General features: G+C 35.8%; 1 protein-coding gene across 2 annotated transcripts; it reads right to left on the bottom strand.

Moving 5' to 3' along the window:
* Positions 1-347: 347 nt before the first annotated feature.
* Positions 348-27,573, bottom strand: YIPF7 (Yip1 domain family member 7). 2 transcript variants are annotated; one of them, XM_087434686.1, is made up of 6 exons: positions 24,816-24,868; positions 24,148-24,264; positions 15,865-16,023; positions 9,074-9,221; positions 3,178-3,359; positions 348-510 (listed from the first exon to the last, which is right to left on the bottom strand). In XM_087434686.1, exons 1-6 carry the CDS (start codon positions 24,860-24,862, stop codon positions 348-350), a joined length of 816 nt encoding a protein of 271 aa, XP_087290812.1. In that variant the 5' UTR covers positions 24,863-24,868. The 2 variants fall into 2 exon arrangements, with proteins under 2 accessions (XP_087290812.1, XP_087290813.1); XM_087434687.1 differs by lacking the exons at positions 15,865-16,023; positions 24,816-24,868 and adding an exon at positions 27,540-27,573 and having other exon boundaries at positions 9,074-9,219.
* Positions 27,574-27,665: the final 92 nt, after the last annotated feature.

Here is a 27,665-nt window from a genome sequence, read left to right on the forward strand (position 1 = left end):
AGGCTCACTATAGATTTCCTTTATCCAGTCAGCATATGATTTTATTTACTTACAACTTCTCAGAAATACATCTGTTGAGAAAAGCAGGGTCCATCAGTACAACAATTATATCCCTTTTTATTTTAAAGTATTTTAAAATGTTTTAATGCACCAAACCAAAAAGCAACATCATTCAAACCAACAGGCTATTAGAGCGCCATCCTTAAGTGCTGCTTTGCCTCTCTGATTATTATTCTCTCAACAGCAATAAAACAGAAATCATATTACCAAATTTGAATGCTAATACATTTCCAGGATAATCTGACCAGCAATAAAATAGAATCTTGTAACGACATCTCAAACACTCTTCAGAAAACTGTTAGGAGGGCAAAAAGTCCATAAAATAAGGCACAAGGGTAGGCAATGAGAAGCTGTTGTCCTTCCATGTCCAAGGCCGAAATGAAGATTTTAGAAGCTGAGAGACTACACCAGCCAATGATGACCAGTGCAGACACGATTCCAAAGGCGTCCCTATTGCGAAGACAAAAGAGACGATTACATTACATGAGGAGAAAAAGAGATTATTGAATCAGAGCTGCCTCTGAAATGTCCTCAGTACAGTATTTATAACTACTTTCTCCATTTGTAAAATGAGGGTGAGGAACCACATGAACTCAGAGGCCTCAGCCAGTTAGAAAATTTTTGTGTCAAATTCACGATCAGAGGCTAAACATTTTATACGTTAATAGAACTCCAGTTAATAGAGACAGAAGAAGTTGCCTGCACTCACTTTTATATGTCAACATCCAAATCCCAACATCTGAAATTCTTTTATTTAGACTATGTTTAGAGATTTTTTTTATAGCTATGGAATTCCTTCCCACCCACTCTCTTGCCGCTTGCTTCCTAAATTTACTCACAGTCTGAACAGAGAGATAACTGGGCTTGCATTCCAGTAGGGTGCCTAGTCCCCACTGCTCCCAGGTCCACTTCCCAGGTTTTCGTCTGAGATAGCAAAGCCTGAGAGCTGGAGTAGGGAAGACATGGAACAGGAAAGCACAGACATGTGTGGCCTCCCACCCTATCACTGAAGATCCCTTTTATATGTATATATGTGGACATTTTAGAATACTGAAATGGATTTGTTCAAATTGATATCTTCAAAAAGTAACTGTAGAGGCAATTGATTCTTTAAGAAGAAATGGGCAAATAAGGTAGTTAAGTCTTCCACCTTGGGAATCAAAAACGAGGTGTGGGTGGTCAAGAGTGAATTTCTTTCCTTATGTGCAAAACCTAATGCATTATTTAGGAAAATAAGACATCAGAGCCAGGAGAGATCTCAGGATATATCTAGTCCCCAGCTTTAAAGCAATGAAGTGACTTGACAAATTTGCATAGTAAAATGGGCAGTAGGTCAAAATCTCCTAACTCCACGCACACTGTTCTTTTCACCATCAAACTTGATCCTGGTTGAATCTGAAGTTGAGAATTGTGTTTATTATTTGTGAGAATGACAGGAATACCTACTTTTAATAACTGAACCAAAGCAAAACAAGTGAAAAACTGTATAATATAGCTTATAATGCCTTGGATTATAAGTGAACCAAAAATAATTAAAAAGCACTCCAATAAATATTATATTCATTGGTTTAATTAATATCTATTGAGAATAATTTCTAGAGTGATTTAATTTACAAGTTTTTGTGAACAAAAATGTAAAATTATATATGATTAATTTGAATGATTTAGTAATATGCCCAAAAGGGCAATTTCAGTGTAATGGTCTTAGGGGTCAGCGAGTTTATTTCCCTTTAATATGTTTAAAAGATTTCTAAATCATCCTTTATAATTTCAGAATGAAAAAAGGTCCAGACTTCTGATAATTCTCAAAATCCAAAAGTTTTAGCTTTTATTTTCTTCCTCTAGATACTCCAAATGTCGACTTTACTGGAAATAACATTTAAAACTTGGAATTTTTAAATAGTGAATCATTATAGTATTCTTTGGGGAAAGCATCTGACAAAATATAAGTTGTTGAACTGAACTCTGTATTAACTTATCTAATGTTTGTACCAAACAATGTAGTAAACAGAACAGCTTGCTAAAGATCATGACATACAAAAAGTGGAATTTTTCCGTGGATAAGACTTAATAAATATACCTATAACTCACACTGTATTTATATATTCAAGGTATCCATTTTCTATTGTATTCCTCTTCTTTAAATGTGAGTACTCACTGATAAAGAGTTTGCTCTAAATTTTTCTCAAGAATGTTAAAAATAAGACCATATTAAACCAAAAATTATTTCCAAGTCATTCTCAATAACGTTGTGAAAAAAATTTATATGAGATTATATCTAAATAAAAATAGTAAAGGCTTTTCTAAAATGTCTATCTTTGGCATTTGTAAATTCTTTATATAAAATTCTATCCAATGTAGGGTTAATAAAATGTGGATCATCCAAGAAAAAAATACGAATTGTGTCTCCTTTGGATGTGGAAGAATGAGCACTGATGGCAAATGTTTATTTCTAATTGGGTTTAGAGCATAGCAGGTGACAAAGGACTATGTAATTACTTGCTCTCCTCAACCAAAGTGGTAGTGATATGCATATGCCCCGGGAAAGTGCCCTAGAGAAACAGATCTACTGGATGCTTATTAATAGTTTTGAATTGCCAATACTAATGGCTCAGGAAGGAAAAATATTATTGACTGAGCATATATGCTATAAAATTCTCTAGCATTAATATCCTCATCTGGGTTCCTGGGAATTCTGTGCTACGAGGAGCCCAACTGAGAAAAAACAGTTGCTGCCCGCCTAGAAGGCAGAATGCCTGGGAGCTGAAGCAATTTGTCAGTGTTCACCAGGTACTTACTCTTCCAAAATCAAACAAGTGAATTTTCGGCAGTTGTTATATTAGCCACGACAATAGTTCACATTGAAGAATGTGACAATTTACAAAGTGACAGTTTTAAAGATAACTTGGTTTAATTTATTTTTTAAACCATTGAAATGGGAACAGCACCTGAGCCAAAACTGACCTACTTTCCTGAATGTGTGTGTAGCTTTTAATAGTCATAGTTTCCCCAATTCCACTACCAAAATGATCAGACAGAGGTTAACCTTTGCACTGATGTTACAAGCTTCAGCGATGACTGCGCATGTGGGGTCAATTAGCGTACATAGACACTTACTGCAGAGAAAAGAAGATAGCACAGCTGGATAGGATGACCATGGGGAGCAGGCAGTAACCCAATACACTGGCCACGCAGCCACAGGACACCCCTGAAGAGCTCATCAGGTTTAGTAAGGCATGAATCCCGAGGCAGCCAATGGCACTTATGCCGTACACGTAACCAAACTGAACTTTTCCTGCCTGAAACAATGGGAAGAAAACAGTTTGAACACACCACAAACCTTAAGAGGAAATCAGACTGTCAACAGAGCCGAGTATTTTCAAATCAATAAGCTCAACGCTGTTCCATATCTTTGTAGTACAATCATCAGGAGACTGGGAGTTCTGGAAAAAACACTGGCTATCAAATGAATTCAGGTCCTGAAAAAAAAAATACCTCTGCCTACACTTGGGATGTCACAAGCATGCTACAGAAAAGATGAACTATTTCTAGGTACAACTTGTTTTTATCATGGATTGCCTGTTAGCGGTACAAGGCATAAGTAAGAATATATTTTCTCCCCATCTTTGTTGAATAATTAAATGAATTAACGAAAAAAATTCCAATTTACTCTTGGAGATTTATAAGGCATATTAGTAACATTAGCAAACATCTATAGGATTTACTATGTTAGGTCCTATTCTAAGCATTTTACATATATTAACTTATTTAATCCACACAACAACCTTATGAGATAGGTACCATTATTATACCAGTTTTACATATGAGGAAACTGAGGTGCAGGAAGGTTAAATAACTTTCCCAAAGTAAAATCATGCTAAGTGGCAGAGCTCAGCTTTGAACCCAGGTAGCCTGGCTCTAAAATTTAGATTGTTAACATCTACGGGAGCTCTAACAAGTCCTAAAATAATGGGACTTATTTAACCTTATTTAACCCAGCATATTTCAAACTTTTTGGCCACAGAATTTTTTTATTATCTCCTAAAGCCTATTACCAGTTTAATTGAACACACCTTATAAAAAGGTGATTTATATAAACCACTTGGTAATGAATCATCAAAGAAGAACTATTAAAGGAAGTCGTAGTGTTCAGGATAGACCACTAACTCAAAAAATAGCCATTGCCCACAGAGCACTAGGGACCAGGAGCTCAAGTAGCCCCATTAAACTCATCCAGAGAAAGTCACAATCTACTATTGATTCAACAGGAGATATTTTAGTGTTTGCTACCTGAGGGTGCCAAAGCTCCAGAAGGAATGCATTTAGTTTTTATATTTACATTAAGCTGATTAGAAATTCTAGTTAAAGCTTGAATAAGCTACTCTGGTTTTCATGGGAATTGCACAAAAACACTAAAAGATCTGATAAATTGACTCAGAGAGAGAGAGCTTTTTAGCTGTCATTTTTTCTTCTCTGGCTGTTATCCATGAAGTCCTTATGTCTTACAGAATAAAAAGATATTTATTTTGCAATTAATTAAGGGTAACGGAGAATGTTATGACCATTTTGATGTTGAAAATTGTCCAGCTATATATAATTCTTCTTCCTCTGCATTTGGGGAGGTTGATCACTGCTAAGTCCTTTCACAAAATGTCCCTGGGCTGTGCTGGCAGAATTCTCTCCTGCATCAGCCATAATAAGTGCTCATTGAGTATCTTTTGTCTTCTCATGGCTATTTTGTCAATAATGCTAATAATGCTAATGGACATGTTAAAAGAAACACATCAGTTATGCACTGTTCTATTGGGTGTGTTTGCTCCACTTAAAAAATGACAATTTCAAATAACTTTCATGTATTAGAGAAACAATCTACTTAATATTTTCATTGAATGGTATAATTGTGAGATAGGGATAGTTGTAATCGTGAAAGGTGGCTTCCTACACCCAAAGGACACATAACTGGACCTTCCTGAGCCCGAGCAGTTTTGTGAATGGGGTGGGGTAAATAGAGGATGGATGAAACTAACATGGTAGTAAAATTGTCCCTTCCCATATCAATTACTGACCCTTCTCTTCTTCTCTTTCTCTTGTCAGTTTATTCACTTTTGTAATTCCATTTGGCAGGGGACGGTGCCATTTTTTAATTTGTTTCACCTTCTAACAAAGGTTTGTAAATGAAATGGAAAAATAAATGCTCCATTTCTTTTTTTTTCAATTGAAGTATAATTGACATACAATATCCTGCTAGTTTCAACTGTACATGTTAGTGACTTGATATTCATATACATTACAAAATGATCACCATGATAAATATAGTTATCATCTGTCACCATAAAAAGTTATTACAATATTTTGGACTATAGTCCCCATGCTGTACATTACATCTCCATGACATTAATTTTATAACTGGAAGTCTGTACCTCTTAATGCCCTTCACCTGTTTCATCTGATCCCCAACACCTCCCCCATCTATTAACCACCAGTTTGTTTCTTGTATCTACCAGTCTGTTTCTGTTTTGTTTTGTTTGTTTGTTTTTTAGACTCCACATATAAGTGAAATCATATGGTATTTGTCTTTCTTTCTCTGACTTATTTTACTTAGCATAATACCATCTAGGTCCCTCCATGTTGTCACAAATGGCAAGATTTCATTCTTTTTCATAGCTGAGTAATATTCCTTTGTATACATATACCAGATCTTTATTCATTCATCTATCAGTGGACACTTAGGTTGCTTTCATATCTTGGCTATTGTAAATAATGCTGCAGTGAACATAGGGGTGCATATATATCTTCAAATTAATGTTTTCATTTTCTTCAGATAGATATCCAGAAGTGGAATTGCTAGATTGTATGGTAGTTCTATTTTTAATTTTTTGAGGAACCTCCATACTGTTTTCCCTTGTGGCTGCACCAATTTACATTTACAACAGTGTACCAGGGTTCCCTTTTCTCTGTATCCTTGTCAACACTTCCTATTTCTTGGCTTTTTTATAATAACCATTCTGGCAGGTGTGAGGTGATATCTCATTGTATTTTGATTTGCACCTCCTGATGATTAGTCATGGTGTTCCATTTCATTTTTTTTTTGCGCTGAGGAAGACCAGCTCTGAGCTAACATCTATTGCCAATTCTCCTCCTTTTTTTTTTTTCCTTTCCCCAAAGCCCCAGTAGATAGTTGTATGTCATAACTGCACATCCTTCTAGTTGCTGTACGTGGGACGTGGCCTCAGCATGGTCGGAGAAGCTGTGCCTCGGTGCGCGCCCGGGATCTGAACCCGGGCCGCCAGCAGCAGAGCGCGTGCACCTAACTGCTAAGCCACGCGGCGGGCCCTCCATTTCTTTTTAAACTCAGAATTTTTCAGGACCCTCCCTGTACTCTGCTAAGTACTACATCTTGATCTGAAGTATGTATTACTCTTGTGATTATCCTTCATATTGGCCATGCATGTTACTTTTCCAGATCACACTCTTAGCCCTACCAGAAAAATTAAATAGAACCATTGCTTTAAACCACTAGTCTTCGTTGTTTGAGGGGTGAAAATAATTTTGAGAGATGGAATAAGTAAACCTCTGTGTTAAGTGTTTGAAGCTATTCTTCTTGGTTTGCCTCCTTCAACATGAAGAAAGACCACTAAAAGGTACTGTGCCTTATGTAACATGAATCATAAAAATGATGAGTATGTGACCATGAATCTTACACCTCTGGACATATGAGCAGATTTGGATATTGTTTCTGGATTTAGTTTTGCTTCCTCCAGTACAATGCATATACCAGCCCATAAAATCATCCTTTATATTTTAATTATAGATATCCAGCACAGGATTAACAGCTTCAAATGGATTCTGAGTTAAATCTGACTTTATTAATATCCAGTTGTGCTTTTTTTCTTATCTTTATTGTTCTATATTTATCAGAATCAATTCTAAAGTAACCACATCTAATGGTAAAATTGAAGTGATATTATTTTGGTGAGGAAGATTGGCCCTGAGCTAACATCTGTTGCCAATCTCCCTCTTTTTGCATGATGAAGATCATCCCTGAGCTAACATCTGTGCCAATCTTCCTCTATTTTGCGGGATGCCACCACAGCATGGCTTGATGAGTGGTGTGTAGGTCTGTGTCCAGGATCTGAACCGGTGAACCCCGGGCCACTGAAGTGGAGCACGTGAACTTAGCCACTACACTACCAGACTGGCCCCACGAGGTGATAATTTTTGCCTAAAAAGTTTCAGAAAATATACACTTTCCCACATTCCCCAAAATTTCAGAACTGAAAAGAACCTTAAGAATCATGTAAATAAACCCTTTCTGTCTTGAAAATGAAGAAATGAAGGCCTAGAAATAGGAAGCAAAAGGTTCAAGATCACAGCTAGAGGCAAACTTAGGGGTAGATCCAATTTTCTCTTTTCCAGTTGAGTTCTTTGCCTATATTGATTTGTACTTAAAAGAGAGGATATTTAAATAACCCCAACCAACATTATACACCCCCAAAATATCTTAATGGGATTAATGCTTTCCTTTGACGGATGGTAACAGTAATATTTCCTACAGAAAAGCAAACAGCCATTATATTACAAATTACTTGAAAAAGAATGATGAGTTAATATATTAAATTGATTGTTTCCGACTATTTGATTAATAGACATGGTCTCATTTAGCAGCTTAATCTAAGATTATCAAATTACTGTGACAAAGACAGAAGGGAGGTTAGAGACTAAATTAAAACTCTAGTTGATACGTGTTTAATTTACAGAGTATTTGCATTTGCTGTAGTTCAAATGAAGAAATAAGATTCTATCACTAAATACTATTGTATTGAATAAATATGATGTGATTATTGACCACATTACTATGCAGAAACTAGATTGCTATCAGTATTTTGATTGGTATGAAGTAACTAATAAATAAAGGGTGAAAAATGTATTTAGTTGCAAATACATTTTACAGTTACTTTTGAAAACTGTAGCTACATTGGGGAAGAAACAATTTCCCAATGGGAAGTGGATAGCTGTAAAAGGGGGAAGTGGACTGAATAGTTATTTTAAGAGCTTTTCCTAGGATTTTCAATTTCCTGTATTATTTCTTCTGCCAACTTTATCTCTTCCCACCTTAATGACACTATACTTTTCAGACTGGTTTGACCATCTTTTTCACCCTCTGTTTTTAATGTGTTGTCATTACCTCCTTGGTATAAAATCATAGACCTTCTCTCATTTCTTCTTTTTCTTCCTTTTTTTTTTTTAATGAAACATTTTTCTAAACTCTGAGATAAATGTCTTCTGAACTTACTTTAGGTGGATATATGTTTTTCTTTACTTTTTTGATGACTCAATATCATTACTCTCAGATTTAAAGAATGAAAGAGGCCCATACACAAGACAAATGGTGAAGCCAGGGGAAAAATTGCCTTCATAAAAAGCAGAAAACTGAAATAATAGGGGAAATTTATAGGCTTAATAAACAAATCATTGGTTATCATTGCAAGCTAATTTATTCGTAGGAGCCTAACTAGAAACAAGGAGACCCACACCATACCTCACCGAATATCTGAAATACTCTAGAGATACATCCCAGCAAAGAAAATGATGAGCAAAGAGAAGAGATTTGTCCACTGTCACAATAGAAATCTCACAGAAAGCAAGAAATAAAATTTAGCCCTTATATTTCTCAAATCCACATGTTCCTTCAACTTTTTCAGATTGACAGTCTTTTCTTAATAACAAGAATGATATAAATATCTCCTGCTTTGTTGAAAATTTGACTTGGTGATTTGATTTTTGAAATTCTATTTAAATTTATATTTTTTGCTGCTGTAATACGTGATGGTAGTTTCTTTTTGTCACTATGGTGAGGTTAAATATATGTTTCCCACAAAAAAAATGTAGTTATGAATTAAGCAAACAATTTTCACTTTATAAAGTGACATTCTTTCTTCTGTATTTACAAAGACCTCTTCAAAAATGATAGTCGAAAGGACATTAAAATCTGGTGTTTGCTGCGGTCCATTACCAGAAGCAACGTGGCTCCTAGGGCGACACAAAACAGGACGGGCCCAGTGAGGTCCGTTTCATTCATAATGCTGCCATCTGCTGGCTTCAGTGGGTTTAACACTGTCAAGGTTTTTTGCCATATGTGATCAAAATTAATTCCAAGTTCTGCAAAAAGAAAAAAAAGAGAGAGAATATAAGTATGAAAAATAAACGTAAGTAATATCCTTAATTAAAGTTAACATACCTGATTAATTTATTTAGCACTTTTAATCTGATTGTTATACCTTCATAATCTAAAGTTCTATGTAATAAATAGCAACCTTAAAAAAAAAACAAAAAAAGATTTTTTATTTCAAAATAATGAGCTAACAGAAATAATTTACAGGAATAATTCAAGCTTGAAATCTAGTTGGAAATTGGGAAATGGACATTCTACGGTAAAAAATAAAATAAAATGATAGTTAACAGACCAAAAGTCCCATCCTATTGCCCATTTAGATATTGCCTTTTCTCACATTTTCTGTTGCTAACACTTTTGAAATCTTGTCATATCAAATATGGCATAATTTTTCAGTTCCCTGTATTATCTAAGCTAAAGGCATTTCGCCCAGGTCTGGAATTTTACTTCCACCCTGCCTGATAAGAAAAGCAATTCTACGCTAACTGCCTGAAACTCCACAGAGAAGAAAAGGGGGTGACTCTTTCAGCAAGTAAAGGTAATCATGACGTACGCTCATATTTTAATAAGGTCAATGCTCTACGCAGTTGAGTCTGTGTATTCAAAGATTAAATTCTTGAGACAAGTTAATCTTTCCCGTTATGAGTGGTGGTGGTAGAAGAAAGTATCCAAAACCAGTGGGGCTCAGTGCCCATGAGTCCAAACTCATATAGAAATTTCAAAATTTTTTCTCCAATGCCTTGTTTTCCAAAGAATTCTGACTGCCACCTCAAAGACCCCTGTGCTAGATTCTCCTCCTCTTACATTATTTTGTTTAAAAAAAGCAAAACAGGGCCAGCCAGGTGGCATAGTGGTTAAGTTCGCACGCTCCACTTGGGCGATCTGGGGTTCGCAGGTTCAGATCCTGGGCACGGACATACACACTGCTCACCGAGCCATGCTGTGCCAGGTGCCCCACATAAAATAGGGGAAGATGGGCACAGATGTTAGCCCAGGGCCAATCTTCCTCAGCAAAAAGAGGAGGATTGGCAATGGATGTTAGCGCAGGGCTAGTCTTCCCCACCAAAAAAACACAAAACAAAACAAAAACCCCTGGCCGTTTGACATCAACTGAATATAGAAATAAATATTGACACCACATCAACTTCTTTTCTCACTACTCCTATAAAGATAAACTTTAAGATGCATCTTGAGTAGAAAAGAAAGAACACTCAAAAACGGAGCAGAACATGACTTCACTATTCAGGAACCAATAATCAAGGTGGTTATGCTCCTATCATTTTAAATTTGAATAAGAGTGAGGTGGAGGCTAGGAAAAACTGGAGCTGAACTGTAAAGTACACACATTTCAACTAAAAAGAGTTGAACGTTTGGAGGCCTACAAGATATACATGCATTGGTCTTACAGACACGTGATGAAGCTAGTACTGTTATTTTATTCCTATTTTGTGCATTAGATGGTTGAAGTTTTGAGAGACTAAGTAACTTGTCCAAAGTCACAGAGCTAGTAATAGAAAAGTGAGGTTTCAACACTGGAGAATTTGACTCAAGAAACCATGCTTTCTAAAAAACCCAAACAATCCAATTAAGAAGTGGGCAGAGGAACTGAGAAGACATTTTTCCAAAGAAGACATACGAGTGGCCAACAGGTACACAAAAAGGTGCTCAGCATCATTAATCATCAGGGAAATGCAAATCAAAACCACAAAACCGCACACCTGCTAGAATGGCTATCATCAAAAAGAGAAGAAATAACAGGTGTTGGCAATGTGGAGAAAAAGGAACCCTTGTGCACTGTTTGTGGGACTGTTAAATGGGGCAGCCACTATGGAAAACAGTATGGAGGTTTCTCAAAAATTAAAAAAAATAGAACTACCATATGATCCAGCAATGCCACTTCTAGATATATATCCAAAGGAAATGAAAACAGGATATCAAAGAGATACCTGCGCTCCCATGTGCATTGCAGCATTTTTCACAATAGCCAATATATGGAAGAAAAGCTAAATATCCCTCAATGGATGAATGGGTAAAGAAGATGCAATATATAGATACGATGGAATATTATTCAGCCATGAGAAAGAAGGAAATCTTGCCATTTGCAACAACATGGATAGACCTTGAGGGCATTATGCTAAGTGAAATAAGCCAGACAGAGAAAGACAAATACTGTATGGTATCACATCTATGTGGAATCTAAAATTTTAAAAAACAAAAAGTCAAATTCAAAGAAACAGAGTACAAAAGTGGTTGCCAGGGGCTGGCATTGGGGAAAATAGGAAGAGGTTGGTAAAAGGGTATAAAAAAAAAAGAAACTCATGCTTGTAATCATATAGCTGTGGTAGAGACAATGTGCAGCTAATCTCGTAATCGATTGTATTTTTTTTAATTGAGCCCAATTCTCCCATGTGAAGGATTGTCTCCCTAAATCATTGGTATGTGGCATTCAACTTCTCTTCTCAGGATTTAGTAAGCTTCTCTGGTCAGATACAGGGTATAGTTCAACTTCTTTTACAGTGGCACATACCACCTAAACATTTTGCAAAGCTGACATTCTATACACAGAATACAAGAAGGACTTTTAATGATGGCAATAACATAGAGGGACCTTGCTTTAACAAGGACCTTGACATTTTCAGGTCAGGCAGACATCAGTCTGAACTAGAATAGGAAGTGCATTCTTTCACTCGTTTCACATTCAGGGTGACAATTACTACTCCAAGCTTGAAAAAAAGAAAATTTGACTGGTTAAATTAATAGCAAATCATTTACATTTCAACTTCCATGTTGCATCCTTTCTATTTTCACAGTGTATTTATGTATTTCTTAATGAATGTAAACTTTGGAGAACATGAGCAGTTCATCAAGCTTAAAATGAGCTTAGAATGTCTAATGCAATTTTTAAAATAGCAGGAGATTTTAAAAATTGAGAAATGCTGTAGTTTAATTTCACCTGAGGCTTATGTTGTTTTCAAATCTTATTTTCAATTTAGACATTTATGCTAACACTATGTTTTCAGTATTTACCACAATAAAGTGGCCTTTAATTCAAAATACGTTTTTCCTCACAAAGCATAAGTATCCCTAATGAAACTCAGATGAAAAATGCTTTATGAGACATTATTACTGATTTCAACCATTTATTTGATGGCATAATCAACTTCTGCACATTTCAACATTGAGTCATGAAACAGTGAATGAACATAAGACCTACTAAATATCTTCATAAGAAAAAAGATTTTATGCATCTTCTACCAAATACATCTCCATACTATTTTGTTTTCAAATTTATTACAAGGTACGTAAATGAGATTATAGCTATTTATTAATTATAGATACCCTAATTTAACACCTTATTATACAAGATAAAAGAAGTTGAAACTGCTTGAAATTTGAATGCAAAATTTATTGTTTTGCTGTCATCTAGTGGTAATAAAGTATACGATATATATGCTATAAAAGTGAATGAATATCTTTGTTTTCTACGCAAATTGCGGCATTGGCCTTTCAAATATAAACATCAAGCTACGCTACAAAGACAAATACCAAATATCACAGTAATTTTTCTGGTCTGACAGACTTGAATTGACTATTAGTCTTCAAGACGCATTTGTTAACATATTGATTGTACACTATCAAATAGCAAAAACATATTGATTGTACACTATCAAACAGCAAAAATTATCACTTTTACTTAACACCAGACAAGTCTTTTAGACAACAAAGTATTTAAGGAATAAACAAGCACATTTTCAAATAACATGGTTCTGTGAAAGGAATGTTAATTATTATAGGTTTGTAATTTTATAGGCTGTTTTGGCATACATTCAATAAAAACTAGCAAATGCCATTTATCATCTTATCCCAGAAATCCTGCCTACTGCTTTTGCATATCTTTTAGACAGATGAGGCTTGAGGCTTTCACAAAGTCACCCAGCCTGAAAAACATATTGGATCAGAGTCTAGAAATTTCATAGATTCAAAATGCAGAATCATATTAGGTGCTATCTCTTCTAATATACTTTACATTTGGTGGGGATAATCACAAAAAGAAAAAAAAACAATCTAGGAATTTTCTCTGAGCTGTATAAAGTGGGAGGGGAAAGCTAGTATATTTCCTATTCGAATTTAAGGAGACATTAGGGGAGGATATATTAGAGTTTAGAGGCATTTCAGACAAGTAGAAAAGATAAAGATATTTTCAATAAATGTTGCAGGAAAAATTGGTTAATCATTAAAGAAAAAATAAACTTAAATCCTACTTCACATACTAACCTAAAGCAATTTTCAATGAATCAAAAATTTAAGTGCAAAACAAAAGATAATTTAAAAATTTAAGAATCTACAAAAGGATACGAGCAGTATTTAGAGCTGGAGAAATATATTCTAAACAAAAGAGCAATTGGAAAGAAAAGTTATCAAGAAAAATATTGTGGAGTTGAAAACATAAATATTAAAATTTCTATATGCCTTAATGTCCCATAAACAAATTAAATGGCAAACACAATCTAAGAAAAAAAATGTTTAAGATAACGTATTTCAGACAGAAATATCTTTACCATATAATTATCTCTATAAATAAACAAGGAAAGGAAAAATCTTAAGATTCCAATGGGAAATCTGACAAAAAACATGAAAAATGGGAAGAAGTAAAAACAGTCAATAAATATATGGAAAAATGTCTAACTTTCCTAGTGACCGAGAAATACAAAGTATTACTTTTTGCCTATCAAATTAAGAAGACATCTCATATTCTACTATGAAGGTGTAGTGGATCATCCTTCTTCTAGATCAGTTTGACAGTGTAAGTACGTTTTGACCCAGTAATCCCACTGTCACGGATGCGTCCTAAGGACAGACGCTGTACAGGTCAAAGTTGTTTACTATGATGTTCGCCAAAGCATTACTTATTATAAAGAACCATCTATAAGGTGAGTTTAAATTATGATACTTTTATATGATAAAATATTATGAAGCCATTGTATATCATCTTTTCAAATAATATTTCATAACTAAAAAAATGCATGTATAGAAATGCTTATGACATAAAGTAACTTTAAAAAATATAAAACTTTATATCCATAGTATGATCAAACTTACATTTTTAGGTATTCATAAATACATATATATGCAAAAAATATAGTATTTTATTTTTAAGTATATATATCCATATTCATAGAAAAATAGAATAAAGGCTAGAAGAAAATACATCAAATCATTATTGGTAGTCATGTCTCAGAGACAAAATTTTAGGTGATTTTTGTATTTTTATTCATATGTTTATTATTCCAAATTTCTATATTGAATATAGATTATTTTCATAATTAGACAATCTGATAGTTTTTTTAAAGTAGAGATGGTGAAGTCAAGGAAAATGCTTAAGGAGAATCGTTTATAACTTTCAGGTGTTGACTATTAATTGTAGAGGCAAAATAGAATGAATTAATTAAACATAACTGATCCAAAAACTTAACTGGCTTCTAAAGAGCCAACAAATCTATTATATAAATTTCTGTGCTTTTCTAAATGGTTTAAATCTTTCACCTTTTTTAATTTTGAAGGCAAAGAAAGAAGAATGTTTTAATGGGTGGCTGTGTTCATATGAGGAAAAAATTGTCTTGTGATGTAAAATATTGGGAATTTTAATCTATCCCTTTTCCCTTGACCACATATAAAGGAGTTAGAGCAGTTAACCTGTGAATATTTCTCCTTGGCTCTCAAATTTAAATCTACTTGAGTTTTAGTTTTCTTGCACCTGTGCTTCTAGCATCATGTTGACATTCTTTAAGAGCAAATCCAGCAGATGGCTGGATTAAAAAAAAATCAGGGGTCAGCCTGGAAGCCTAGTGATTAAGCACCGGCCAGGGCACTCCGCTTCAGCAGCCCAGGGCTCGTGGGTTCAGGTCCCAGGTGTGGACCTACGCATCGCTCATCAAGCCATGCTGCAATGGCATCCCACATATAAAGTAGAGGAAGATTGGTGCAAATGTTAGCTCAGAGACAATCTTCCTCAAGCAAAAAGAGGAGGATTGGCAACAGATGTTAGCTCTGTCCCCAGGTTTCCTCGCCACCAGCAGTGCTATTTACTGGAATCATATTCCTTCCCACTTAGCCATACCTAGCTGAGATGAGGGGAATCATATGAGCCAAGACAGGAAAAAAAAAAAAAAAAAAAAATTCGCGTGTCTCCATGACAACAAAAAAACAATACTGAGAAACTACCCCCTTTGCTCCCAGGCAAACATAGCAGAAAATAAAATACACTGTTATGAAGTATCTGCATTGACTGGGGTGGGAAGGGTGGTTACTTTGATATAACGAGTTTGCCAAAGATGTCTTCAGTGTTGTCTAGACACGGCCAGGGAGTCCACATTTAAGAAACAGTAAACAAACATTTAATAACTGCAGCAATAACGCAGGAATAGCACATATCTACTTCCGATTTTCCCCACACAAACATGAGACAAACTTCCAATGGTTTAAGTGTCTTGGTTTCACAGACTCTTGTTTACACACGGAACGATCACACATAAAACACTGTACACAGCACGCTGACAGTGCACATTAAGTGCTGATTATTGCCATTATTCTTCGGGCTGTACACATGTTAATAGCACCGCCTTAACTTATCTTCTAGCAAAGGAGGCTCTTCATCAAAACTGTCAATGTAAGGAGATTGTGAATAAGAATCCACGTTGAACGCTGGCTGAAAAAATTGTCCCTCGTATCCTGATGACAGGAGCATCTCCGGTGGGACAAACGCAGGCTGAGGTTGCTCACTGGCTTGTGGTCTAGAGAAAGGAAAATACTGATATGTAGACCTCCTAGAAAAGGATATCATGACAAATTAAGGAAGGAAACTACAATTTTCCTTGTATCAATTCTCCTAGTTTTTATGAGTATTTACCCATGTAAGAAACAATTTGCTTAAAGTTTAACTTTAATTTAAAAAACAATGAAGTAGGGGCCAGCATGGTGGTGCAGCGGTTAAGTGCGCGCACTCCGCTTCTGCGGCCCGGGGTTCACAGGTTCGGATCCCAAGCGTGCACAGACGCACCGCTTGTCAGGCCATGCTGTGGCGGTGTCCATATAAAGTAGAGGAAGATGGGCATGGATGTTAGCCCAGGGCCAATCTTCCTCAGCGAAAAGAAGAGGATTGGCATTGGATGTTAGCTCAGGGCTGATCTTCCTCACAAAACAAAACACAATGAAGTAACTGGTTATGAGAAGGATCTAGGAAAATGATCCATTCCAACTAACATGTATTGATTATGTACCATGTGCTGGACACTTTCCCTCATGCAATTAAAACTCTGTAAGGTAAAAACTGTAGTTTTAATTCCATTTTACAGAAAAAGAACTAGAGGCTTATGGAGACTGAATGACTTGCCGGTTATCACACAAGATCATTTCGGGTGTTGGGTCTGAACTGCAGTTGTCTGAGCTGCTCTCTGCTCCCTACACAATGCTGCTTTCTCATTGATTTTCAGGGGCAATGACCAAACAGGGCATTCTCTAAAAATCTGTGAAAGCAGCAATAAAATCACAATTTCAATAGTATAGTCAATTCATAGGAAAAAAATAAATACATAAACTGACTGTTGTCCATAAGGAAATAGACTTTCTGGCTCTGGCCGTTCCCAGACAATTATTGCCAACTGACTTATCTTTGAGTACCTAGTTAAAAGTATTCTCTGGCTGGTTTTAGTGTTCTTCTTTTGAAAGGTGCAATTTAGTTTTTTTTTGTTTTTTGTTTTTTTTATTTTTTGTTTATTGCAGTAACATTGGTTTATAACATTGTAAAAATTTCAGGTGTACATCATTGTACTTCTATTCCTGCATAGATTACATCATGTTCACCACCAAAATACTAATTACAACCCATCACCACACATATGTGCCGAATTATCCCTTTCACCCTCCTCCCTCCCCCCTTCCCCTCTGGTAACCACCAATCCAATCTCTGTCCCTATGTGTTTGTTTATTGTTGTTATTATCTACTACTTAATGAAGGAAATCATACGGTATTTGACCTTCTCCCTCTGACTTATTTCACTTTGCATTATACCCTCAATGTCCATCCACGTTGTCACAAATGGCTGGATTTCATCGTTTCTTATGGCAATTTAGTTTTGTCAAAACATGATGTTTCAATTCTTCCTTGACCATATTTGTGTTTGTTTTTATTTCACCATTTGTGTGAGAAAGTTGGAAAACAACAATCTTGGTAAATAATTTCTTGCTAGTGCTAGAGAAAGGAAGGAGGAAAAAAGGGAGGGTATATAAGGTTATTTGGTCATTTTAAGTTGTTTTTACCTAAAGGAAGCACAAGAGACATAAGAAGTTGTTCTTATTAACACATATAAGTTTCTTTCATCAAAGCCCCTTAGGCTAAACTAAAAATACAGTCCAGGATTCTGAACTTTGTAGCTCCATGGGATCTCCTCGTGTTAAAATATTTACACAATGGCTTTTCCTACTTTCCTTCCAACATCAATCTTAATATGAAGTCTAATAATGACATATTCAACCTCCCTTATATGAGTAACTCTGACAGATAATAAAATAAGCTCTTCTGGAAAATAAAGCTACTGAGATAGGAAGAAATAAATACATTTAATCATTGTCTAACTCAGCCATAAGCTCATTAAGGGCAGGGACCTGGTGTAATACTTCTTGAATCCCCCACAGCATATGCTGATTACTGTCATTGTTCATTTAGCTATGTGGCATCTTCCTAATCTTTTTTTTTTTCTTCAGCAAGGTAGGCCCACTACCAAAAGTACAGGTAGAAATGAATTATAAATAAATAAAAATAAGAACGGCTTATACATAAGAATCTGAATGGTTTGTTTGTTGATAAAAGTACTCCTAGATATGTATTTTTTTAGCGTAAGCACTTCTAGAAGAATAAAATGGGTAAATAGAGATGACTCAATGGGCCAGCGTCTAAATGTGACTATTTCATTGACATACTGCCCTGGCCTCCCCATAATCTACGCCCTGGTGCTACTAACCAGGCTTGAGGAAGTGTAACTTTCACAATTACTCTCTGCAAAGCAATCTCTGTGAATGAGGGAATTTAACATGGATAGCTACTTCGACCCAACCCCCAAAGAGAAAAACACATTTTTACAGAAAAAAAATTCCATTACCAGCCAAATCCTGCCCCTTTCTCTTTCCTCCATCCCTCTCTGCTCCTTCGTTCAACAAAATGTCTTCATCAGGAGCTTGGCCTTTGCTGTTCTTGTCATAATGAAGGCTTAATATCAGAATTCCCCCACTACTTATTTAAGAAAGTAAAATTTCAAAATTTGTCCATAAAGGAAACCTCAAAATGCTTTATCTATAAAAATTACCTTGGTCACTTTCTATCAATCACTGTCTAAATTAAAATTCTCTCTTTTTATCTTATCTCTTTGACTTTGTACATGTTGACTAACATTTAACACTACATCTCAATGAGCAAAACCTAAGCAATACCAAAATGATCACATTATTAGTCCAAAGTCCCACCAAGCAAACTTTGTAAAAAACCCAATTCTCATGTTTTAGACCTTTTCTGAAAATTGGTATAAACAACCATAATTTAAACTATATATCTTGAATCTAAACTTAGTCCCATGTCTTCTGATGTTATCCTTTTTTATTAGATAATGCCAACTCTGAATGGCTATGCCAATGAAGTTCTCATATTTTTAGTGACATCTTTCAAGCCTACAGTATCTTTTCATAAAACAGTTCAGGGGGAATGACATTGGACACTTTGCTATTTGCTTTGTTAAGCCTGTACACCTGAATTATTAATCTATTAAGACAATTGCATGAGTCAGATTAGTATACCCAATACTTAAGATGGTAAGGTTATATCAAATCTATGCCCCACACAGCAATGGGAGTTTTGCAGAGTATACCAACAAAATATTCCTTTTCTCCTTGATTATACTGCATCTTAATTAGCTCTATGAGAAAGTAAATACTGAAATTTTGACGATTTCTAACTCAGCATATTATTCCAGATGAAACAAAAGTCAACGGAATTAGACCAAAAGAAACACGGGATTCTGGCTGGTAGGATTTAAACATTAGCTTTGTTAGCAGGCAACTCCTCTTCCTGTAAAAATCACTTCGAACAACTGTGAGGTGACTCCAAAAGCCTCTTTAGAACAACTGGCAACCTTCTTGGTCATATTTCCTTTCTTTTGCTTCCTGACTCTGTGGAGTTACATTTCTGTTTTTAATGATAGTCCAACGGTAGGATTTATCCTGAACCGAATAGAGTGGTTACAAACACAGCCTCTGGAGTAAGACTGCCTGGGTTCAAATCCCAGTTTCATAATCTTAGGCAACTTATATCACACTCTGTGCCTCAGTTTTCTCATCCGTAAAATGAGGATAATAATAGAACTCATAAGGTTGTTGTGAATTAAATTAGGTAAAATACGTAAAGCACTTAGAATAGTCTTGGGCACCAAAAAGTGATCAGTAAGCATTAGCTAAATATTTGTATGCTCTTTTCTTCCTGAGACTTACACTAAAGCATTACAGACACCTTCCACACTCCCTGGAACAGCATCTTCTGTATTTGTAATAGTTGTCTCTCAGTCACTTCCTCAAAGAAAACAACATTAATAGGAGGCCAAGGTTTGTATCCCTTCTGTGCTGATCATCTTTAGCTTTTCCCATTTTGGTTTCCCTGGAACCCTCAAACGGTCTTCAACAACATCCCACCAGTCCTGTGTTTTCCTCCTAGGAGAATCTCCACTCTAACCATGCCAGGAGTTCTGACTCTGAGCCATAAAGCAATGGCCACACACCTGATCCTTATAAAAACCCTCTATGTGCTCACCAATTCATCATTACTCCCCTTTTCACCACCCACACCTGGGACTATAAAGGTACAACTGGCCTCCAGAGGCTTATCTTCACTCACATGATTTCGTAAGTAAAGATATTAAGATAAGGCATAGTCTCCAGCTGGGGAAAATTTTTGACCTGTCTCTGAGTCAACAGAACTTATTCACCCTCCAATGCAAATGTAAAAGATCGTTGTTAGAAGACTTAGCTATAATTTCTGTGGTTACAGATACGTGTGTAGCACACAGTCAGTTTCCTGTGCCCCACTGCATAATCACTAGCTACGTAGTTTATCAGAGGCTTTGTTTTTCCAAAACTATAGGTTTGGATTTCCATCATGATGGTCAACTGATGCTGCTTTCCTTTGTCAGTCTGACCCTGGGGGAATACAGGTGATGTGCTCACACTCAGCATCGTATGGAGAGGTAGACGGTATTTCAGATGGTAAGAAATGTACCATCAAATAAGTACAATTCATTGTAAGTCTATCTCCACATTTGGACTCACATTCAAGTACATTTGTATTTCATACAATCAAGTGACATTGCACCCTTCCAGGAACCCGAGACTACAAAGGGTTTCAGAATTTGCAACACCACCACCTGAAACAGCATAAGACAACAATATGACAGATCTACAACAAAAATGCTCTGTTAGTTAAAAAGATTTAGTCTGGATGTAAGTCTCCAGTTGAGCTGGTAAAATCAGGCATCCTAAGTGTCCTTGGTAAGAACATATTGCACAGGATCAGTTCGATGGTAGTGTGGTTTAGGGAATGGTAGCTGGAGGAGTTGGCTTTTGTAACATTCCCAGATCCTGGCTGGCCAGTGAGTGCGCAGGACTATGTGCCATTGACAGTGCCACTAGCTATGCTTAAAACACTAGAGGAAGATCAAGTCTGGAGATTCCAAAAAGACGATGATTCAGTATCAGTCTGTTAGAATCCTAGTAAAAAGTACTCCCTACACTCAAAGGGAGTTTTCCAGTTGTCATCTTTCTGAAAAAATACCTATTTCTTTCTCTAAATAATTTGAATAGATTTCCCATTTCAAAAATCTGAAAAAATATAGTGGGGAAAATACAGCCTAGATAACTGGCTACAGGTGATTGGAAATAATATCTATCTGAATGACTGGATAGTTATGTTTTTTAAAATGAGAAAACTCTTTGTTCATTCTAAAATAAAAAAACTTGTTTTTAAATATAAATATCTTTATTGACTTAATAAGCACAGTCAACCAGCTTTCAGATCAGTATGTCATTGAGCCCAATCAGTTTTTTAAAACAAACTCCCATATATCGGAACAGAAGAGAGGGGAGAGAGACAAAGACAGAAACTCATTGATTATGACTATCCTTTGGACTCCTATGTCTTTTGCCAGGATGATTAGCACCTTATTCTGATTTGAGGTATATTTTAATTGACCTATTCACTGTCACAATAAAAGATCAAATCTCCAGAGTTCGTTTGATGTACACTAGTAAATCACTGACCTGACCGCACGTTTTATGTACCTCATAAAACTACCACAGCTAATATGCCCTTTTCTAATACCTGAGACTTGCAGTGTCGGTTGTAATTTAAATGTTATCACATCCAAATTAGGACTTGGATTTAAATGCTAAGCATCTGAAGCAGGCTAGGCCATCAACCTGATACAATGTAATCATGAGTTTTCCTCATTTGGTTATATTAATTTTCATCTCTTTGTCATCTTGACATCTGGGCAAAATTGATATGTGCAATCAAACGGGGAAAGAAAACCGGGCAGGTGGGGTGAGGGAGAAGGCTGTGTCCATGAGCCCTTACTGAAGGAGAAAGCCTTGTCTCTCTCTTATTGAACTTTTTAGTTTAGTTTTGTCTGAAAATGTAGATTGCAGATGCTACACAGGTGCTTATCCTACCTGGAGAAGAGAAGGAAGAAAAAAAACAGAATTTCAAGGCAACTGGTTCTTTTCAATACAACAGGAGAACAGAGCTAAAAAATCCTTTTAGATAGGTCTCATTGTGGATTACATATTTTGAGTTACCATCCTATAATACTTGAATGCTCAAAGTACTCCCTCTGCATCAAACGTTTCTGTTTTTTCTTGACCTTCCAAAGTGTAAATCATAAATGTAATAAAATCAAGTTCTTTTTATGTTGTTAGATTCTGCAATGATTGAGCCAATTCTATACAGTCTTATCCTTTTCCCCCATTTTTCTTATAAATATTTTTTAAAACATTTTAATTTACCTAGTGATAATATTCAGATAGATAGATAGATAGAGGCATAGATTATTTTTCACTTTAAGAAATTCTTATGGCAGCCTGACTGATGCTGGACAACATAGAATAGCGACAAGAATGAGATAACATTCCAGATATTTAAATTTTACAGTTTTAAAAATATTATATGCCAATACCTTTTTCCCTATTGCCTTAGAGCAGTTGCTCAGCAGGAGTGGCTAGCAAGCAGCCCGTGACAGCAGCGCCTATCTCCCTGTGTCTATAGGAATGATCCACCAGTGAAAACAACGTCAAATTGTCCTGAGCACAGTTGGAACAGAAGACTCCCCACAGCCTGTTGCATTGATTCTGTCTTTTCCTCCTTCTATCCCAACCTTCATGGTACTAATCTATGTTTAGAAAAATAAACTTCAAGAATTCATAAATTTGAAATATTTGATATGTGGTTATTTGGCCTGAACTTGTTGAAACGGCATAGTGACCATACATCTTTGCCTAAGATGGTCCAGTTTACTCCTATTGTATCAACTTTATTATTCATAGCACCCATTTAACTCTCAAAAATATCTTGATTTTACAATAAATTATATGCCCAGCCTAGTTACGGACCTAATCAAACACCTTGGGCTAAAATCCTAAACTCATTTCCTACAAGCTGTATAACCTTGGAAAAGTTCCTTAATTTCCCTGAGTCCCTGCTTTCTCATATGTACAATGGGGATAACAATAGTACTTATCTCTGGGTTGTCTAAGGATCCAGTGAGTTAATTGATATAAAGCTCAGAACAGTCCCTAATGTATAATAAGAGCTCAATAAATGTTAGTTCTTATGTAAGTTGAAAGGTCCAACATTTCTCACAGTCCTTATCTGGACCCACAAAAGAACATCCAAAGAAGCAACTCTATAACTGAATACACTTTTAAGCGACTTTAGGCTACAAAGTGGCAATTGCTTTTGCAAACTATAATTATGTGAATAAATAGCATTTATAAAGTGGTTTTACTTTAATATACACTTTACTACACATTATCACAATTGTTCTTCATGATAATTCCATGAAGTGGGGATTATTAACATCCTTATTTCTCAGTTTAAGACAGTCTGGGAAGTTAAGTCTTTTCCAATGTCACAAAGAACAAATGCTAGAGCCAGAAGTTGAACTTCTCGCTCTAAATTCTTCTCACTCTAAATACCCTTTTTGGGGCACCAGTAAAGGGTAAATATTAAATTGTTGACCAATTTAGATTTATGTTCAACTCAAGTTGAATTGTCAAATCAAATAACTAACGCATTCTGAACTATGTTTATCTTGATTCCATTTAGGAGTTTTCACCCTGTATTATAAGTGCATATTTAATTGTCCACCTATCTAACATGAATTCTTAAGTTTTGTGAAGTAAAAGATTATGGAGTTCTTCTTTGGGTTTGTAGCACCCTTCTTAGTTCCTGACACACAAGCAGGCACTCAATAAACGTTTATTAAATTAAATAAAATCTGTTTCTCGAGCAGTGCCCTGGAAAATATCAGGTAAAAGGAAGATGCTTTCTGTTTGTCCGGTACCTGTATTCAGGCTCCCTGTTAAGTGATATTTTGAAAAGAGGAGACAAGCCACTCACCTGTAAATGGGCCTGAGGTGATCAAGGGCGTTCATGGAGAACTGAACTCACTTCTCTGCCCTTTCCTGACAGTTCTTCATGGGCACCTTATGAGATATGCTGGGGAGAGCTTTTACTTCCCCCAGGGAAACTGCCCTACCAGGAACCCTTTGCCGTAATATTACAACTTCTTAAAATGAAAGCATATTTTCTCAATATAAGTACTTACTTTCCAGATCCATAAAGATTTCCATAGGCATTAGAATCATTACAACTCTGCTCCTGATTATCAATGGTATAATTAGATTGGTAAAAATCAGTGTCAAATTGTCCCAAGTTTGACATCCTGAAAAATAAGAGTGTTTTTTACTGAGAAGTTTATGAGTCGATGAAACTTCTTTTGAGATATTTGCAAAGATTAATTGATGATGTGGTTATGGCTGGATTCCTATCAGAGAACAAGATATTCTTTGGACGGGGTATATTAAGTACTGAAGGAAGGGTGTGGAAATACATACCAGAAAGTCATTTACAAAACGTGTATAGTCAATTAACTTTTCTGAAGTTTTCAGTCACTAGGACTGTGACTTTGACTAAATTGACTTTAATTGATCTGAAAGAACTAATATTCTTCCCCAAATACCTTATTTTCAACAGTTTAAGAGAAAAAGCTTAAAATTTGGCATACATCTAGAAGGCTTTCCCATAAACAATGTTAGTTCCTCACTTTAAGCACATTTATATATGTGTGTGTATATATATGTATATACTCCTGTTGCAAAATCAGAAAGCAAATGCCTATTAGTAATAATATTATTAGAGTTTGATTTTTCCTGGAGCTTTAAAGTGTGCTAACAGCCTCCCTGCTCCCCAAAACAAAGACAAAAGTCTACAAACCAATTTTCTAGTTCTACTTTGCAATTCCTAAAAAGCGTTTGGAACATTTTCCTTTCTCTCTTGCCCTGCCAGCTGCACCTGGGCTTCTGGCTGAGTCAGAAGGAGAAAGGTTCAATTCTGCTAAGGGAATAGCCTTTCTTTCTGTATACTCTGTACATAGTCTCTACTCACTTCTGAGAATGAAGAGGAGTGCACGATCTTCATTTAGACCTAACGGCTAGGAATACCAGAGGGAAGAGGAAAGATTTGAGAGGAGGGAAAGGTGGGGAAGAAGGTAATAGAAAGATAATAGTGGCTGTTTGGATGAAAATTGGAGAATGGAGTAGAGAATCTTTTCAATGGGACAGATAGGATTATTCAACTCAACACTTTAATCTATTTTTCTTTGAAAAATTTTAATTTCAAAAAAGTGAATTTAAAGATCACTAGGAGTAATCCATATAATTATAATAATCTATGGAATACTACTTATAATAAATTTCAAATAAAGTTGCATAAACAGCCTTAGATCTAAGAGCCTCATTAATCAGAAATATTCAAGTAACAACTGTCAAATATATCAATTTTTTGTAGTTCATTAAAAATACAGAAAGCTTTTCTAAAATTAGATGCAGTGATTCATACATCTGATTTAATAAATCAAGATTTTTCATTAGTAATGTGTATAAAAGTAGCTATGAATTATGTAAACTAAAATCAGGACCAGGAGAATGTTAAATCTTTTAACAATTTATAATTTAAAGAACTTAAAATTTAATAGCATAATTTTCTCAGTCCATGAAAATATGTTATTATAAAGCATAGAGAATAATTTCACTTGAGAATACACTAAGTTTTCATAACATGCCAAGCCTTAAATAATATAACTATTGGCATTAGGGTCCTCACATACTTCAGCTTTGTATTTTGTTTAAATTCAAATTTTTTAGAAGGATCAGACACATACCTCTATATTATTTTACGTCGAAAGATCCTCCAACAAATGTAGCTTTACTTGAGAAATTTATGACAAATCAGCTGGTGAAAAGATGACCTGCTGGCTATATAAATAAGTTTCTAAATTTGTACTCTGACACTCTGAACAGATGCTACAGCCAAAAAAAAAAAGCCTATCAAAAGCCAAACACAGTATCTTATAACACTTGTAAAGTTTGCAAACACAGTGAACAGTGTACAGACATACAATTGGATAAAATGGAATGGTAGATTGTTTCCTTGTATGAATGTCCCATTAAACTCTGATTTAAGAACATGTATCTGAGACAAGCAATGAAAAGTAAGAGGCCTTAATGCCCCTTCTGCTTCATAGTCTATAAAAATATATTCAACCTAGATAAGATTTCCTAATAATATGCGGTAAAAATCAATATATGGTACAAGATCTTAACATAACGATCTTAGCAATAATCTGAAAATGAGGTGGTGTCAATTTTATCCAAATCTGTAGCATTTAATTTATATAAACAACATTTAGGAAGGCTACCTCTGATCTGCCTCTGATTCTTTTCCCTGCTTCTTACTTCTCCAGCAGAGCTCAAGATGGATATGCTAATGTGATCGAGTGCTTCTCACATGCAGGGCAGGTTCAGTCCCATTTTAGAGTCAATCCCAACCACTGGAAGGCATCAGACCCACTTCTACTACAGGAAACTACTTGAGTTGGCTCCCTCTACACCCGTGGGTCACTTCCAGGAGCCTTCTCCCTAGTCCTTGCCAGGATCCAGGTAACCTGGCTAATACTCCCAATTCCTACCTGGATCTGTTGGGTTTGTCCCTAATATAAACCTCATGGTTGGAGGCCAAGTTCCCCTGTGATCTGCTTCATATTGATTCTTCTTTCTAGGACTTGAGACTTCCCATGTATCCAGATCTCAGTAACTGAAATTGGCTGTTCAAGGGTAGATTATTTGGCATTTAGGAATTTTCAACTAGAGCCAAAGGCAGAGCTATCCTTTACCAGGTCACTAGTCAGGTAACAGTGGCTCATGCATTTTTTGAGGGTCTACTATTGAGTACCAGACCGTGTTCTAGATGCTGTAGTTACAGAAGTGGACAAACTAAACAGACTTGCATTTCAAGAGATATATTTTAGTATCGATTCTACCACATCTGCAACGAATAATAATGATAAGTTAGGCATTGTTCTAGGAACTTCATGTTTAACTCATTTAACTTTTGCAACTATTTTAAGAAGTATTATTATCCCACTTTACAGAAAAACAAATAGAGATTAAATAACTTGCCCAGGTTATCAGCTAGTAAGTAGAAGAGTTAACATTTGTAACCTGGTACAGGTCTGAGTTTAGATCCCACATTATTATCCAACATAATTTCAGGAATTAACCAAAATCTATCAAGAAGTTAACATATGTTATGGAGATGGAGAGTGCAAAAGGGAGAGAATTTGGGTATTTAGTGCAAGGCCTCTTAAGAAGGTCATTTGGATCGAGACCAGATTGATGAGAAAGAAAAAGCCACTTAAAAGACTATGCAAAGAGTATTCAAAGCAAATGCTCTGAGATGGCAAGGAGTTTGGTGATTTGTGGTTTAGAAAGTTATACGGCTAGTGATTTTGAATCAGGGCAAAGTTGAAGGAGATGAGGTCAGAGGCCTAGACAGAGGCCAGATCATAAGATAAGGAATCTAGATTTTACTGTAATTGAAATGAGATGCCACTGCAAGGTTTTAAGCAACGGGATGATATGATCAGTCTTAAACAGAAACAGGCGAGCGAGACTGGTTAGGAGGATGTTGTGGCAGTAACACAGGCATGAGATACAGGGGGCATGGACTAGGTTAACAGTGGAAGTGGGAGAACTGGTAAAGAGTCACAGCAGCTGAGGGAAGAAT

This window comes from Ceratotherium simum, chromosome 8 (genome assembly GCF_057802395.1).
Source record: "Ceratotherium simum simum isolate JZ-2026a chromosome 8, ASM5780239v1, whole genome shotgun sequence".
Classification (NCBI taxonomy): domain Eukaryota; kingdom Metazoa; phylum Chordata; class Mammalia; order Perissodactyla; family Rhinocerotidae; genus Ceratotherium; species Ceratotherium simum.